Genomic DNA, 18,031 nt, shown 5'->3' with positions numbered 1-18,031 from the left:
ATATCACTTCCACTGTATTGTTCAAAACAACCTTCAAGTTTAGAACAGTTTTCCCTTTCTAGGATAATAACTCTGTTACAACTATACTCAGTCTTTCATATTCATCTGCACTATCGGATTTGGCCCCCAAAACATAAATGTGCAGATACGGTCTTTGATTTTAAGGACGGTGTTAAATCAAACATAAATTAACAGAATAAATGCTCAAACAAGAAATATGGAACTGTAGATGTGTAATACTATAGATTAGACAGGACATTGCACAAAATTTCAAAATTTTTGATATGTATGTGCTCTCATTTGTTAAAATAGAGCAGATAGCTGGTAAATTAACAACTGTTCTAGTGTGAGAACACAAAATACGAACAGTTTAAACATAACATATTAAGATCTCTACTGTGGTAGCTGCCACCTGTTCCATATCAAGATGTCTTACTCACAGCCTCATCACACTTTGACACTGCACCGGCAGTGGGAAGCAGGAGTTGTCGAAACATAGTGATAAGCTTACCAGAGCCTTTATTGACATACAATATCCTATCCTGCTCATCCATAAACTGACCTCCAACATCAGAAATTCTGCTAACCTGCCACCAACCAGCATTCCTCTGATCACCCAGACCTTGAATCACTCAACCACATCCTTCACCAGGGTCTTGTGCTGAAACTACCTCTCATCATGCCCTTAAATGAGTGAGATTCTACCTAAAATCCCATTCAAAGTAGAATTCCACCACCCACCCAATCTACAGAATATCCTTGTTCATCCCTATTCCAATTCTGCTCCCAATCCTGCACCCCTCGTGGTTGGCCCAGGTGCAAGACGTGTCCCATACACCTCCTAGCACAGTCCAGTAACAAGCATTTTATACACTAAGTGCAGGTTCATGTGTGAAAGCAGCCATGACACATTTCAGCTATGCTACAATTACTGTACAGCATCCTATGTAGGCAATACCAGTAACCAACTCCCAACTCTCTACTCACATGAATTGTCTCTCACTCACTCTCACTCCCCCCCCTCCCCCCCCCCCCCCCCCATTTCCACCACTCTCCTTCTCCATCTCCACCTTCCTCTCTTTCCCCCAGTCGCCCTCTATCTCATGTGTTCTTTCATCTTGTTGTGCAGCCACTGATTCGTTTGTCAAAAGGCCTACCTCATACTATCCCGCTATCCTCTCCTTGCCTTGTGCATTCAGTCTTACCCCCTCCCCAACTTCATCAGCACATGCAGCTGGTCAGTCTTACCTCAGCTGCTGGAGTGTTCCTTTTAGGTGTGTCTGTGGTTGTGCGTATGAATGTGTGTACTTTTCTTAGAAAAAGAATAAGAACTCAAAAGTAAGTGTGAATAATGTTTTCTGTTATGCATGTCCGTGCTACATACCTCAGTCCACTATCGGTGAATGGTTGCCTTTCTTGTATTTTAAACATATTAATATCTGTATTGCAGATGAATGTATCATCTCAACAGGCCAGGAAGCCATAAGTTAATGGTAATACCATGGGGCTGAGACACTCTTAGAAATGGATGCTGAGTGAGAAAAAGTGACATTTAAAAATAAGTGCAACTCTGATAGGTCTGGAGCAATTACAACTTAGCTTTATAAATATTTGACTTACTGGCAGGAAAAAAACTTTGAGAGACACTCATAGCTTCCCTTGAGATAGCAGTTGAGCATTTAAAAGACATCACCAACAACCAATATTAGTGTTTAAACAGCACTTTTTGTGGCCACTAGAATGAATGCTAACAGTGCTGATAATATGTGAACCCACATTTACTTGAAAACAATATTTAAATGTGCAAAACATCCATTTCACACAGGGCATGAGATCAGGCTGTTACAAAGACTGTTCCATATTCCCCGGAAGTAGTCAGCATTCAAGCAGACACAGTTGCTCTAAATGTCATTGCAGTCAAGGAATGTCTCATTTGTAAAGGAAATAACAATCAGCGTAATGTTGTTTGTTGACTGACTTGGTGTGTACTGCGGTGTGGAGCTGGTCTTCACTGAGATTGGGTAAACATCAAGAAAAGTTACATGAGATTTAACTGTGAAAGTGAGTTACGGGATTACAAGAATTACAATAGGTCAGTTTCATCTTGTACTCATGCAGTCAAAATACTGTAAATGTAATAAAACTGTACATGACTGTAAATCCATACCCAACCCCTTAATAAACATAAACTTAACAATCTGACCAACAAACAGCAGTATTAACACTCTGATGTATGTCATCCGATCCATGTGAAATGTTCCCCCTTTACAGCATTTACATTTTGAGCAAGCATATTTGTGCTGATGCAAGCTACACCATCAGTCTCCAAAACAGCCTCCTGTTCAGAACCTACATGCCTCATGAACCCATTTCCTCACCTTATGATGATTATTCTTCTGACCACCCCTACTATAATACTTACCCTATGCATCCTCCTAACAGAATCTTTCAAACTGTGTTACTGGCAAGCCCCGTTACATCAAAGGGAAGGTAGTAGTTTATGTGCAACAGCTGCCCGGCTTTTTGTATTCATATGACTATATTGGTATGATAACCACCTACACACACAGAGTGTGTACTAGTAACACACAGTAACATGTTCAGAGCACATAAAAGTTGTGACATTGGTCCCACCTGGCTTCTCCATCCCACTACCAGTTCCTCAAAAGTCCACAGATGAAAAATGGGCCTGATTCTCATTACCCACATGACCCCAATACATGGCAATTTTTCTGATTTTCTTTTTCTTTATTGTTTGTTTTCCTATTTTTTATTTTTATTTCATCAATTTTTTAGACCTCTGTGCCATTTTTCTTGCACTTCGGTTTCTCTTATTTTTTGGCTCATTTACAAAATATTTCCACTTCTCTCTGACTCATCTACTACTCACTCTTTCATTTTCAACTCATCAAATTTTCTAATCTCATTCTGTAGCTATAATCAATCCTCTCATCCTGACCAACTTTCCTCCGAGGTGTCCTAGGTCACTGTATATTGTTAACTCTTACCAGTTTCTTTTCTTTATCTTCACCTCTTTCCCTGTCCGCCCCTGGTAGCTGAGTGCTCAGTGCGACAGAATGTCAATCCTAAGGGCCCGGGTTCGATTCCCAACTGGGTCGGAGATTTCCTCAGGGACTGGGTGTTGTATTGTCCTAATCATCATCATTTCATCCCCATCGACGCACATGTCGCCGAAGTGGCGTTAAATCGAAAGATTTGCACCCGGCGAACGGTCTACCCAATGGGAGGCACTTGTCACACGACATTTTATTTACCTCTTTCCCTCTCTTCTACCAGGATGACAAAAATTGAAGATAACGCTTACTGTTTTGTCAACAATGAGATCATTAGAAATGATGCCAAACTTTTGATAGGTCAAGACTCAGAAAGGAAATCTGCCATGTCCTTTTCAAAGTAACCATCTGACGGCCCAGGCATTTACCTTTAAAGGAAAAATACAGATGAACAAACCCTGTAAACTTTGATGACTGGACAATAATTATAACCTCACTTCTCTCGAACGAAAGTCCCATGTCCTAAACTCTATGTCACCTTGCTTGGTAGCAGAAGCAACTTTTGGTCAGAGCAACAACAATGGAAGCTGTCCATTCTAAATGTGTTCCTACTACTGCTTATGATGGTCAGTACACTGTCAAGTTACAGTTTGCACAAAGAATCAGCCTGATAAGCATTCAAGATCCGCAAACAAAGCCAACATTGTCATTAACAGACCACTGAACAAACACAAAGAGCGTAAGCCAGAACGTCCAAGCCCAAAGCGGGGTCAAATACCAAATAGCAACTAAGCATGACAGAACTGAATGCATATGGCATATGATACTGAACTGAGTCACAGCGGTTCACTTGGCAGGGATACTAAAAAACATTATTTTATGACATTTTTACAACAGTTAAGGTGGTATGGTGTGGCTCGGTGGTTTAGGGGTAAAGTGCCAGACTATGGATCCAAAGATCTTAGGTTCCATATCTGATCACTTTCACCTTGGGTAATGTTAGCTGATGTGAATAATACCAAGTTGCATTGCGGTTCAGAGTTCATATTTAACTGAAGTTCCCCATATAACTGGCAGGTTACATCAATTTAGAGGTTGCAAAAAGGCAAGAGCAAACTATCTCCAACAGGAACACGCCTAGTACAGCACTCTTTGGACTCACTGAAAAGAAAACCTGTACAATGAGTAGTTAAGTGATTATGACACCCTCTTCCCCTCCACTCTCTGAAACAAAAAGTTGTTACTGCACAAGATTTATTTCAATATACTTTATCAACAGTGAGTAGACCCATGATGATATACCCTGTATGACTGGGGTACATCATGAAAAACTTACACACGAGAACACAATAGTGGGTTGGCCCCCAATCTAGCAAGACTTCATTGAACATGCATGGGCTATATCAAAATATGATATTAGAACCAGTCCATTACTCCACAAAATGTGCACGACTGCAGGAGCTGCAGCAACGTTTGAAGCAAATATGACAAACATGACCCACACGGCAGAAACTGTCCCTGAATTCCAAATAGTAGTGGTCAAGCCAAAAAGGGGAACATTTCATCAACACAGCAGTGTTCCTAAAAACTGTCTGTATAGTGTATACTTAATTTATCAGTTAACATAACAAAGAACATACCCGAAAAATTCTTCAATTAATATTCTCAGAGGATCCTTGTTAGTTATGTTTTCTGCCATTTCAGGAATATTTTTATCATGCAATACACGTAATGCAGGAACCATGGCTTCAGGTATTTGTTGAAGGTAAAACAAAACCAGCACTGTCATTGCATAGCTGGAGAACCTGTGAAACATAAAACAGGAAGTTAACAACAAAGAAAGTTTGTTTAGACCAAATAATATTAGTTACAAGTTTTTGTTGTAATTTATTTTTCATTGTCATAACATGTACTGCATACTTTTTGGTCCCTCAGAAATTAGCTTAGAAGAAATATATGTATTCATCACTAAAAACTCAAAAATAATGTTCTCATCTAACAATTACACAGTAGTGACACAAATTGCACCAAATTGTTGAAAAGCAGCACTATTAAACTGATTTCATATGGAAAGACATTTAATGGTGAAATCCTATGTTATTCTTAGAGCCCCTGAGGAGAAGCTAGTCTGATGGCACAACTATTGAAAATAAAAGCTACAGTCTTGTGAGGTATTAGTCAGCTCTTACAGATGGTCAGGAATGGCAACCAAGAAATATCACCTAACATAAGTGTATTTTCAAACAACAGAAAGTCCACAATGAAATATCACCAACATTATGAAAAGGACAGATTGCTGCTCACTGTAAAGATGACAAATTGAGTTACAGACAGAATCAAAGGAAACTCCAGGTAGGTATATCAACAATGAAGAAAAAGATGGATTGCTATTTATTGTAAAGAAGACTCATTAACTTGCAGGTAGGCACAATTAAAAGCCACTTACATAAAACTTTTGGCCACATCCTTCATCTACTCTTCTCAGTGTCCATTCTCTCTCTTCTTTCTTCTGTTTATTCACCATCTTCTAATCTGCATCTACTTCTGAACCACACTGTATCAATAATCGTCCTTGCACAACACAGACTTCGTGACAACACTGATTGTTAATGCAGTGTCTGATGCCCAGATTATTTCCTCCGATAGTTATAATCATATTTATTCCAACTGATCCCATCCTGACATACTTTAGCATTTTGTTTTCCACACCTGCTCGTGCCACGTGAACTTTTTATCTTCGACCTAACCCAACCCCCTCCCATTCTCTTCACTTTTCACAACACATACACACACACACACACACACACACACACACACACACACACACACCTCATCATTCCTTTTCTCCCATGTTTCTGGACTTTTTAACATATTTGTGTGTATTTTTATGTGGTTTCATGCATTTTCACATATCTGTGCATATTTTTACATGTTTGTGTGAATTTTTGTGTGTCTGTGCGTATTGCTGCATATATGTGTGTATTTATTATGCATTTTTACGTGTCTTTTAGCTTATCCAACTCCTCGCACAACTATTAACACCTATTTTGTTGATTTCTGTGTCATTCCTGTTTCCTTTACACCATTTCTGCCACAGAGAACCCTTGCTCCATTTTTATGCACCAGTTCAGGAAAGTATCCCATTCCCTCACTAAAACCCAGTCCCACAACCTGTTTCTCAAATGCTGCTTAAACCATGGAACTCCCACAAATGGCCTAACCGTAAAGATTCCTTTCTCTGCATCCCACCTCTCCTTTCACAATGACCAACACCTTTTCAGATTCTGCCAATCCCTGGCCCTTACAAAAAGGGTACTGCAAAAACACACCTCCATAGCACAGGCATCCCAGAACCACCTCTGCTTCCTCTGCAAGATATTATTACTTAGCAAGTCTTATCTGTACATCATATCTCTGAAATTGAATCCCTTGCTCTCCAGCACAAGGAGGAGCATTCCAGAAACCACCTCCATAAGTTATCCAACCAACTGACATCCTACTGCCGCTTTGGAGCACCACTACCCATCTCCTATCGTATCCACAATGTTCCTCCTCGTTCACGCCACATAGCACTTAAACCCTGCCTAGCCGACTCTTTCAACTTGCCACATTCCCCAAAACTCCCTACTGATTCTCCATCACAACCAGAGCCAAAACATTTCCTTAACTCTCTTGTTAACCCATCCATCAAAATCCCCAGCCCCAGAAAGTTTCAGTCCTATCCAGAGGCCTCACCTTTAGCCCTACACCCTAATTTCACCATGCTGGGCTTGTCAAAGACTTACTCTCCTTTTCCCGATCCCTGCAATGAAAGCATTTCTTTGCCACCAATCCCTCCAACCAAAACTACCCAGAACCCTGCCTCTTTCAGTTCATACCATCATCCAACAGTGACCTTCCCCCCCTCCCACCTAACCACCTGCTGGTCACCTTCCAGGAATTCCTCACCTCCAACTTAGCCCCACAATCCTTCCCCAGGTCCCTTCCTCAGAACGTCAATCTTTCAGTAGAAGAAAGAACAGCCATTCCCAAGCTCAAAACTGACGCTGGTCGAATCATTCTACCTGCAGACAAAGGTTCCACCACTGTTGTTATGAACTGCAGTGAGCACCTGGCAGAAGGCCTCTGCCAATTATCTGACTCCTCCACCTATAAACTCTGTCAGAGTGGTCCCATCCCAGAAGTCCAAAACAATCTCCAATCCCTGCTTAACCTCCTCAGATCCCGCGTGTCGTATACGACACACCAAATTGGTGAACTTTGTTTAGCCACAGCTCCAATGTAACGCCAGAGACACATGTCTAAGTAGTTTCCCAGACGTCCGCGAGATGTCAGCATGGATTCCTGCGAGTTTCAGCGGTCTGGCGCGTAAAGTGACGAGTGTAAGCTTTGTTTCCTGAGTGCATGCGTGATAAGGCAGACAAAATGATGTCGAGATATTGTAAGTACCCATTTATGTAAAGTTATTTACATTTTGTATTACTTTAGCGTGCATAATGTTTGAGGCAAACACTACTGATCGGTATGAGAACATTTTAAAACAAAGAAATAATATTTTTCACTGTACTACAAAAGGCTTTGTACACGTGTGTCAGATGTGTGTGTGCGTTTGAGGTTTACGGGCGCTAAACAGCGTGGTCATCAGCGCCCAAACGCATAAAAACAGGAACACATGCAGTGAAGGGACTAAGTCGAACAGCGAACAAGGAGAACGGCTAAAAGACACAGACCTGACGCAGTTCCAAATCCTCACATACAGAGGCAAAACAAGAGGAGAAGGAACACACTAAAAAGGAAGGGAAACAAGGAAAAGAGAACAGAAACCGAAGGGAAACAAGGAGGTAATCGTGACTGGCTGACCTCTTACCTAAAACCTGGGTGAGCCAGTCACCCAGCAGCACATTAAAACCCTCTCCCTAAAATCCGAGGCAACAAATTGGACAGGACACAAAACCGTAAGACCTTAACTACAGTTGTTGCGTCATCTTGTAAAATAGAGGGCTGGCAAAGAAACCACCGCCCTCTGGTCAGAGAATAAAAGACAGTCAAGTAAAACGTGGCGGACAGTAATCTGGACGCCACAAGCACTGCAGATTGGGGGTCCTCCCGCCAGAGTAAAAAACCATGCGTTAAGGGACTGTGCCCGATGCGGAGGCGAGTGAGGAGAACCTCATCCCGCCTGCATGACTGGTAGGACGTGCGCCATGGCCGCGTGGTGGCCTTGACCAGACGCAGCTTATTTTCACCGACTGCCAGCCACTCCTCTTCCCACTGACGCAGAACGCGATAACGCAGGAGGGAGGTAACAGCATGGAGGGGGACGGCACATGCAACAACGTGAGGGAGGAAACATGCATCTTTGGCAGCCACATCCGCCAGTTCGTTTCCCCTAATACTCACGTGCCCCAGCACCCAGCAGAAGGAAACCTCCTTCCCCTGCCGTTGCAGGTGGAGTAGGGCATCATGGATGTCCTGGACGACCGTATCCGCTGGGTACAAGTGTTGCATGGTCTGAAGGGCACTCAGGGAGTCAGAACAGATGAGGAACTTACGACTGGGAACACATAGCATCTGCTCCAATGCCCGCAAGATCGCAAACAATTTGGCATCAAAGATGGTAAATGCTGCAGGAAGCCGTAACTTGACGACTTGATCAGGGAAAACGATAGCACAACCAACAGAGTCCCCCTGTTTAGAGCCATCCGTAAATACTGGTACATGGTCGGGATGCTGGTTTAAAATATCATAAAATAAGGAGGTAAAAACAAACGCTGGAGTGCAGCTCCTCCGGTACTCCGACAAGTCTAAAAGGACGCTGGGCCTTTGGAGCAACCAGGGAGGCAGGCGAGTAAAACCTTGTTGTTGGGGGGCCACACGCTCCACACCAAGGGACTCAAGCAAATGCTTGGCACGAATCCCAAATGGTCTCGTTGCCCTGGGACGACTGGAAAAGAGACGTTCCATAGGCGGTCGGGCAATGGTAGGGTACGCAGGGGAGGTAGGACAGGCAAGGAATTGACACACCCGTCGCACCATGAGGAGTTTCCGCCGGATGCCGAGCGGCGGTTCCCCTGCCTCAGCACACAGGCTGGGGATGGGACTGGTACGGAAGGCACCAGTGGCCAGCCTGATACCCTCATGGTGTACTGCGTCAAGAATCTTCAGATACGAAGGCCTTGCTGACCCATACACGGTGCAACCATAGTCAAGACGCGATCGGACGAAAGCCCTATAAAACTGCAGCAGACGCACCCGATCTGCTCCCCAGGACCAATGGCTCAGACACTTCAAAATATTCAGTGCCTTCAGGGCCCGCACCTTGAGGTCTTTAAGGTGAGGCAACCACGACAACTTGGAATCAAAAGTGAGACCCAGGAACCGCACAGTGTCGCTAAAAGGAAGAATGGTGTCCCTCAGACGCAATTCAGGGGAGGTAAAAAGAAGTCGAGAACGATTAAAATGAACACACACACATTTGTCTGCTGAAAAGGTAAAACCCGTCTTCGCAATCCATGCCTCTAATCGCTGTATCATAAGCTGCAACTGCCGACTAGCAGTGACAAGACTGGAGGAAGAACAGAAAACAGCAAAATCGTCCACAAACAAGGAGCATAGGGCAGGACTCCGGATAGTGGACGTGATACTGTTAATGGCGACGGCAAAGAGGGTGACACTTAAAACGCTTCCCTGAGGAACACCATTCTCCTGCACATACAAATCAGATAGCACATTACCAACCCTATATCGAAAGAGGCGGTGGGAAAGAAAGGACCAAATGAAGATGGGGAGACGGCCACGAAAGCCCCACTCATGGAGTTGATTGAGGATATGGCGGCGCCAAGTAGTGTCATACGCGTTATAAATGTCAAAGAATACACCTAGACAATGCTGGTTAGCAGGAAGGCCTGTTGGATGGCCGCCTCAAGCAAGGTCAAGTTGTCCATAGTTGAACGACATCTCCGAAAGCCACACTGAGAGTGGCTAAGGAGCTGCCTGGTCTCGAGCAGCCAAACCAGGCGACGGTTGACCATGCGTTCCAACGTCTTCCCGACACAGCTCGTCAAGGCAATACTCCGATAACTACTGGGATGCATTTGGTCCTTCCCCGGTTTGAGGAGGGGAATCAAAATCGCCTCCCGCCACGAGTCAGGGTACGTGCCGGATAACCATATCATATTAAAACAATCCAGGAGAACTTCCTTGGATGGCAGCAACAAGTGCTGTAGCATGGTGTACCGGATTTGATCATGACCAGTCGCAGTATCATGAGCCACAGACAGCGCCGAATCCAGTTCCCACATTGTGAAGGGGTAGTTGTAGGGCTCAGAATTTGGAGACCGGAAGTCCAAGTGACCCCTCTCGGTGGCAGTGCGGTAGCGGCAGAAATCTGGATCACAGTTAATAGTGGCGGTAGATGCCGCAAAATGCATGGCCAGTGTCTGGGCAATGTCTCTCGGCGCCGTGAGAATGGCCAAGTATCCCGGAAATCCTCCTGATGGCTTCCCATACTTTCGTAGAACTAGTGGAGCGGGAGATGGAGTTCAAGAAAGATTGCCATGACCGTCGTTTGCTCTCTTTAATCACTCGCCGCGCTTTGGCCCTTGCCACCCGAAAGGCCGCAAGATTGTCAGCTGAGGGACGGCACTTGAAGCGGCGCAGAGCTGCACGGCGGGCTCGGATGGCTGAGCGGCACTCAGTGGTCCACCAAGGGACAGGACGCCTCTTGGGATGACCGGATGACCGTGGGATTGACAATTCAGCAGCATGGGAGATCACGGCTGTAACATGGTTTACTCATTCGTGGACGCTGGCACGGTGTTCCAAAACAGCCAGTTGGCTGAATAGTGCCCAGTCAGCTCGGCAGAGGTGCCACCGGGGCAGCACTGGTAATGTCATAGCCTCATCCAGGAGGCGAATCCAAAGGGGGAAGTGGTCACTAGAATGGAGGTCAGCAGCAACCTCCCACAGAGCAGAATCCGCTAGTGCTGGAGAGCAAAAGGAAAGGTCAATAGCTGATGACGACCCAGAAGCAGTACAGAAACGAGTGGGAGCACCAGAGTTGAGGATGCACAGTTCGTCAGACATCATGAGGCTTTCCAGAATGCGACCCCTGGGGCAAGTAGTCGAAGAGCCCCATAAGACATTATGAGAATTGAAGTCCCCCAGAAGAAGAAATGGGCGGGGGAGTTGGCTAATAAGGTCTGCGAGAGCCTCAGAGTCTATCGCATCCTGAGGTGGTAAGTAAAGTGAACAGACTGTAAGCCTCCGACCCACAAGAAGGTCAACTGCAACTGCTTGCAAGTCTGTAACGAGAGGGAGCTCAGATGAGGGGTGCATGTCACGGACAAAAACCGCAACACCACCCTTTGCCCTTTCCCCTGTCAGATCATCTTTCCGATATACGGTATAACCCCGTAAAGAAGGAGCATCAGTGGCCCAAAAATGTGTCTCTTGGAGACATAAGCACAAGGGGCACTCTCGTGCAAGGAGTTGTAATTCGGCCACATGCGTCCTGAACCCATTCAGGTACCACTGTAATATGTGAGCCAGTGATCAGGGTGGCTGAACCTTCACCCTGCCTCTGTGTTTTGGAGGAGAGCCCGTACTGGCCGGAGATTTATTCCTGGGGCGAGAAGATCGCCCCCGGTCGACATCAATGTCCATCAGTTCCGATGACGACCCACGGGAGATGTCAGACAGTACGATGGCCTCGTCATCGGACCGACCCTGACCAGTCTCCTCAGGTGGCAAAACCTTCACCTTCGGCGTCTTTGTCTTGGGGGGCTTAGAATGTAGAGCCTTGTCAGCAGATGGAGCTTTACTCGCCTGGGCAGAAGGCGCCATATGGGAAGATGCAGGAAGTACCCCAATGTCAGCAACCACGGCCTTGTCCGACGTTGCGGAGAGAGCCGCAGGTTTCAAAACAACCGCAGCAGCACAAGTGCACTGGCAAACGCAGGTATTAGTGCTAACACTAGCAACCTCCGTTTGCGTAGCAACAGTGGCCATTTGTACCGGTTTTTTCAGAGCGGAAGCGAAAGATGTCGTAAACACAGGAGGTTGCATGGCCTTAAAGAGCTTCTTGGCCTCACCATAGGGGATACGCTTAGATGTTTTGATCTCCTGTATCTTCCGTTCGTCGAGATAGATGGGGCAGACCCGGCTCCAGACAGGGTGACTCCCAGAGCAATTCACGCACTTCACAGGCGATGAACAATCGGCTCCTTCATGGGCAGGCTGACCACATTTACCGCAAGTGGCTATCCCATTGCACCCCAACGTAGTATGCCCAAAGCGCTGACATTTAAAGCAGCGCATTGGGTTGGGGAAATATGGCCTTACTGGCAAACGTAAGAACCCCGCTTTAACATGCTCTGGGAGTCGTGGGCAACTGAACGTGAGAATAAACGAGTCGGATTTGACTAGGTCCCCATCGACTCGTTTCATAATATGCTGCACGTCAACAATACCTTCATCAGCCCATTCAGATTTTAACTCGTCTGTGGGGATATCCACCAAGTCCCTACATGTCACAACACCCTTACTGTAGTTCAGAGTGGAGTGGAGCTCGGTCTCGATAGCGTACTCACCGAGACAGGTTGCTTTCCGAAGAGAAGCAACTTGACGGGAACTAGATGTCTCAACTAACAGAGTCCCATTGCGCAGTTGCTTCACAGATTTAAGTGTTCCTGCAATTCCCTCAATACCCTTGTGGATGTAAAAGGGAGAAACCCTCTCAAAGCTACCCTCCTTCCGTTTAATAATCAAAAACACATTCTGATTATCAGCATGTGCTCTGTTACGACAGTCTGATAAATCTCGATCAACACTAGGCGCTGGAGGACTCGCAGCACGAAGTCGCTTCTTCGATGGGGTGTGTTTTCCTACCAGTGGCCCACCCAAGCCACTGGTAGGGGGAAATGTAGAGGTCGAAGGGTCCATTGCGGTCCCACGAGCAGCTAGGGAACTAAAGGTCCGCTCAGACAGAGCCCCGCGTGCCTGAGTAAGCCTTATACAACTAGGGTGCGGCAGGTGCCCCAGAGGTTGCCCGCTTGCGACTGTTCCACCTCAACAGCCATGCATCTCATAGGCGCGGAGCACACCAGAAGATTGAGGGGTTTTTATAGAGGTTGGGCTTCCTCGCAACCCAGGCAGTCAAGCCAAGATTACCATTCCCCACAGCACACAACATTCCACCGCCGCGCCATACAGTGGTCGCTGAAGCATGTCCGGGGGTTACGTTGACAGGAGACTGGCGACGCCGACCAGTCCCCAGCTCAGGACCCCGGGGTCGCCAAGCCCGTACTCAGCAAATGAATGCTGAGCCCCTGGGGGCACGTGTGTCAGATAGGACACATTGGAACTGAATGTGTATTTCTGTGCACACTAGAAAACATGTCCTAAAAATTATTGAGCAATAGTCAATCGTTATCCTTAGACTTATTTTACAAATGTTGCATTAATTGTTTGATGCTGTAATTATAATTACAGGTTTTTGTTTCATTTAAAGTAATTAAACCTTTCTTGACTTCTTCAGTGTCAGATTCACAGATCCTTGAAGAGTTGGACAGACCTCTGGAGTTCGATGGAGACATCTCAGAACTTGAATGTTTATCCAGTGATGAAGAATGCAATGAAGATACTGTTTTAGCACCAGAAGTGGAAAGTGATGACGATTCATGTGAAGTTGTCTCAGATACTGTGACTGATCAGTTTGGCAGACAGAAATCCAGAAATGTTCCCCCTTGGCGCCATACAGACGTCTTTGAGCCGTTACCACCTGCACCAGCATTTGAAGAAACTGTTTGGCAAGGGAAACATTGTGAGACAAGAGAATATTTTCTTAAATATATTCCTTACAGTGTTTTTGAGCTGTTGTCATCCTGTAGCAATCAGTCATCTTTTTCACGCACAGGGAAATCACTAAATACAACTCCTGAAGAGATTATGACGTTTTTTGGCATCTCAATCAAGATGTCATGCCTTGGCTACCCCAGATTAAATATGTATTGGGCTTTCGGGACGAGAGTGACTGATGTAGCAGGGAAAATGTCAAGGAAGCGGTTTTTTGCAATCAGAAGTGCACTGAAACTAGTTACAGACAATGATGTGTCTAGTGATGTGAGAGCAAAAGATAAATATTGGAAAATTCGTCCTTTGCTAAACACCGTCAGAGCAGGCTGTTTACAAAATCCTAGGACACAGAAGGTGTCCATTGATGAACAGATGATTCCTTTCTGGGGCAAGACAACGATGCGGCAATACATTCATGGAAAGCATAATCCGTGTGGTCTCAAGAATTTCGTTTCCACATCTCCAGATGGATTACCACTTGACTTTTTCATGTACGAAGGGAAAGGTGACAGTATACTGGAAGGCTATGATTACTTGAACATTGGTGGAAAGGTAGTAATGAGACTGGCAACTACGCTACCTGAAGGGTCTATAATTTATATGGACCGATACTTTATGTCGGTTGAGCTCCTAGACTGTCTACACTCAGACAGAGGCTGTCAGGCTACAGGGACAATACAGTCTTGTATAGTTCCAAGAGCGAGCGATCTTCAGTCGGATACAGAAATGAAAAAGGCAGGTGCAGCTGATCAGTCTGTACGTGGTGATGGACAAACTGCCATTATTAAATGGTATGACAACAAATCTGTAATTGCTGCCTCATCTGCAGAAGGAAACTTGCCTCTGGGACGGTGCAGGCGTTGGTCAAAGCAAGACAAACAATACGTAAATATCAGCAGGCCTCTTGCTATCGAAAAATATAATGAAAATATGGTGGGGTCGACATGCTGGATCGTATCATTGCTGTTTACAGACAAAGTGCAAGATCAAGAAAGTGGACAATGCGAATGATCCTGCATCGCTTTGATTTTGCTTGTGCTGCAGCTTGGATAGAGTACAGGAGAGACTGTAATGCACTGAAGAAAAGAAGGAAGAATACGACGGACTACCTACAATTTAAAATTGACGTATCAGAGTGGTTTATCCATTCAGGAAATGATATATCTGATATTAATGACGAATCTACAGATGGAGATAAAGAAGTAGATATCGCCTCCAGCTCCTTGAAAAGAAAAAGTATTCCAGCACCAATTCCGAGTGATGCTAAACGAAAGAGCAGTGCTATTCACATGCCAGAGGTCACCAACGATGAAAAGACTCATCGTTGTAGGCGACCAGGATGTAAAAGTGTAAGAGGACGAGTTTTCTGCACAGAATGCAAGATTCATTTGTGCCTCGTGAAGGGTAGAAATTGTTTTCGAGATTTTCACATGAACTGAACTCACCAAGAAAAATCAGTGGATGATAAAACAATGTAATTTAAAAATATTAACACTTTGATATTGTACAATGAAATTTGTTTCTTTATTTAACTTGCCAAATAAATCTATATTATAACATATGGAATCATATACATTCATTCCATAATTGTCTGCCTTCAGTACCAGTGTGTCGTATATGACATATCAGATTCTCAAAAAACCAATCAAAAAAATTTTTAAAGAACAATGTTTCCTTACTAATGTTGACCATAACATCAAATAAAACTCAATTTTTTTTAGAGGATCTGAAGAGGTTAAAGCCTTAAGCCCTTCCCTGAACATCTCCCCTGAATCCATTTCCCTCCTCAGCCCTATGATGGCCTGCACACCCTCCTCCTCACATGCTCCCCAAAATCCACAAACCCAACAATTTCGGACACCCCATTGTGGCCGGTTATTGTGCGCCCACTGAAAGAATTTCAGCCCTCAATGACCAACTGCTCCAACCTATTGTCTGTAAGCTAGCTTCTCACATCAAAGACACCAACCACTTCCTTCACCAATACTCCACCATCCCCACCCCTTTACCTCATTGATCCCTACTTCTCACTGTTGACACCACCTCCCTATACTACAACATCTCTTATGCCCATTGTCTTGCGGCTATTGAACACTACCTTTCCCAACACCCATCAGACTCCAAATCCACTACCCCTTCCTCATAAACCTTGCTAGCTTCATCCTAACCCACAACTACTTCTCCATTGAAGGGAAGGTACATAAACAAATTCGTGGCACAGCCATGGGAACCTGCACGACACCCTCATATGCCAATCCTTTCTTTATGGAGCATCTAGAGGAGACTTCCTAGCCTCCCATGATATCTTCACGATCTGGACTCAGAACCAAGACACCCTATCTTCATTCCTTCCAACCTCAACACCTTCTCTCCCATTCGTTTCACATACTCCTCCTCAGTCTTCTTCCTAGATGTTGACCTCCTCCTCTCTGATGGCTCCATCCGCACCTCCGTCTGCATTAAACACATCAATCACCAACAGTACCTGCATCCTGACAGCTGTCATCCCTTTCACACCAAAAAATCCCTCCCATAGAGCCTGGCTACCCAGGTACAGAAAACTCCCTTGCTCACTTTGCTGAGGGTCTCAACAATGCCTTGAAAGACAGGCACTATCCCCCAGACCTAGTTCACAAACGTATCTCCCACACCATTTTCCCTCACACCACCAATCCTCCCACCACCCCCAAGAACCAGCCACAAAGGAGTGTCCCCTTCATCACCCAGTGCCATTCCACACTGGAACAAATGAACCACATCCTTCACCAAGGCTTTGATTACCTATCATCTTGCATTAAAATGAGGAACATCCTACCCAGGATACTTCCCACCCCTCTTATAATGGTGTCCAGTCGCCCATCCAACCTCCATAACATCCTAGTCCATCCCTATGCGTCTCCCGATCCCAACCCCTTACCACAAGGATCATATCCCTGTGGAAAACCCAGGTGTGAAACCTCCCCAATGCACCCACTCAGCACTTCCTATTCCAATACTGTCACCAGGTTTATCATACCCCATCAGGAGCCAGATCAACTGTGAAAGCAGCAATGTCATTTACCAGCTCTACTGCAATCATTGCACAGCTTTTTATATTGCTGTAACTACCAACCAGCTGTCCACCAGGATGAACGGCCACGACCAAACTGTGGCCAAGAGCAAAGTAGACCACCCTGTGCCACAACAAGCAGCTGAATACAACACACTTGATTTCAATGGCTGCTTCACTACCCAAGCCATCTGGATCCTTCCCTTCACCATCAGCTTTTCTGAACTGCACAGATGTGAGCTATCCTTACAACACATCCTCTGCTTCTGTAATTATCCCGGCCTCAACCTATGGGGACCGACAGCCTTTGTAGTCTGGTCCCTTCAACCCCACAAACCAACTTACCAACCTATGGTAACTACTGTCCCCACACTCTCTGCCCAATAGTTTCCACCCCTTCGGCCCTATCACCTCCTCCTCATTCTCATCTCCCACCCTGTTTATTTGCAGCCCCCTGCCAACACATCTGCCCAGCTTTCCCCAGTCCTCTCCTTCTTTCCCCATTTCCCTGCCCCACAACCTCCTGATGCGGTGCCTGTTGGCACTCTAGTCCCTGTACACTCCACCAGATAGTGTTTGTCTCTCCCCATCTGTACACTACTATCTCTTCTCCTTCCCTGCCCCCTCCAGATTGCTGCTTGCATCCCACATGATAGCTGCACTCCAGCCTGAGATGCCAGAGTTGGCAGTCATATGCAGATGAGGTTTACTTGCCTGTATATATGAATGGTGCATATCTCTCTCTTTTACTGATGAAGGCTGTGGCTAAAAGCCTTATGTAAGTGTCTTTTAATTGTGCCTGTCTGCAACTTAGCATGTTTTCTTTAAGATACATAGCAATATGTCTTTCACTTCATTGTTGGGTTCAGAAAGGCACTGCAAAAGAATGTTACACATTGAGATTTTGGTTGAAGCCTTCTTCACACACACACACACACACACACACACACACGCACACACACGAGACCGCTATTTATGGGCCACCCTAGCTGGATTGGCCAGAGGAAGTGATCATGTGTGTGTGAGTTGTGCTTTCCTTTGTGTGTGTGTGTGTGTGTGTGTGTGTGTGTGTGTGTGTGTGTGTGTGTTTTTTTTTACTCTAAGTAGGCTTTGG

At 45.4% G+C, this 18,031-nt stretch overlaps 1 protein-coding gene across 5 annotated transcripts in view; it reads right to left on the bottom strand.

The window, feature by feature from the left end:
- LOC124798196 (speckle targeted PIP5K1A-regulated poly(A) polymerase-like) overlaps window positions 1-18,031 on the bottom strand; it is a 178,280-nt gene that overhangs the window by 74,489 nt on the left and 85,760 nt on the right. For all 5 annotated transcript variants that reach the window (XM_047261496.1, XM_047261495.1, XM_047261499.1 and 2 more), the window contains one exon: window positions 4,655-4,819. In XM_047261496.1, coding sequence (XP_047117452.1) covers window positions 4,655-4,819 — 165 coding nt within the window. The remainder of the gene's footprint in view (window positions 1-4,654; window positions 4,820-18,031) is intronic.

The sequence above is a fragment of the Schistocerca piceifrons genome, chromosome 5 (assembly GCF_021461385.2).
Source record: "Schistocerca piceifrons isolate TAMUIC-IGC-003096 chromosome 5, iqSchPice1.1, whole genome shotgun sequence".
NCBI classification, from domain to species: Eukaryota; Metazoa; Arthropoda; class Insecta; order Orthoptera; family Acrididae; genus Schistocerca; species Schistocerca piceifrons.
The sequence above is the reverse complement of the archived record's forward strand: the minus strand, read 5'-3'. Positions and strand labels throughout refer to the sequence as shown.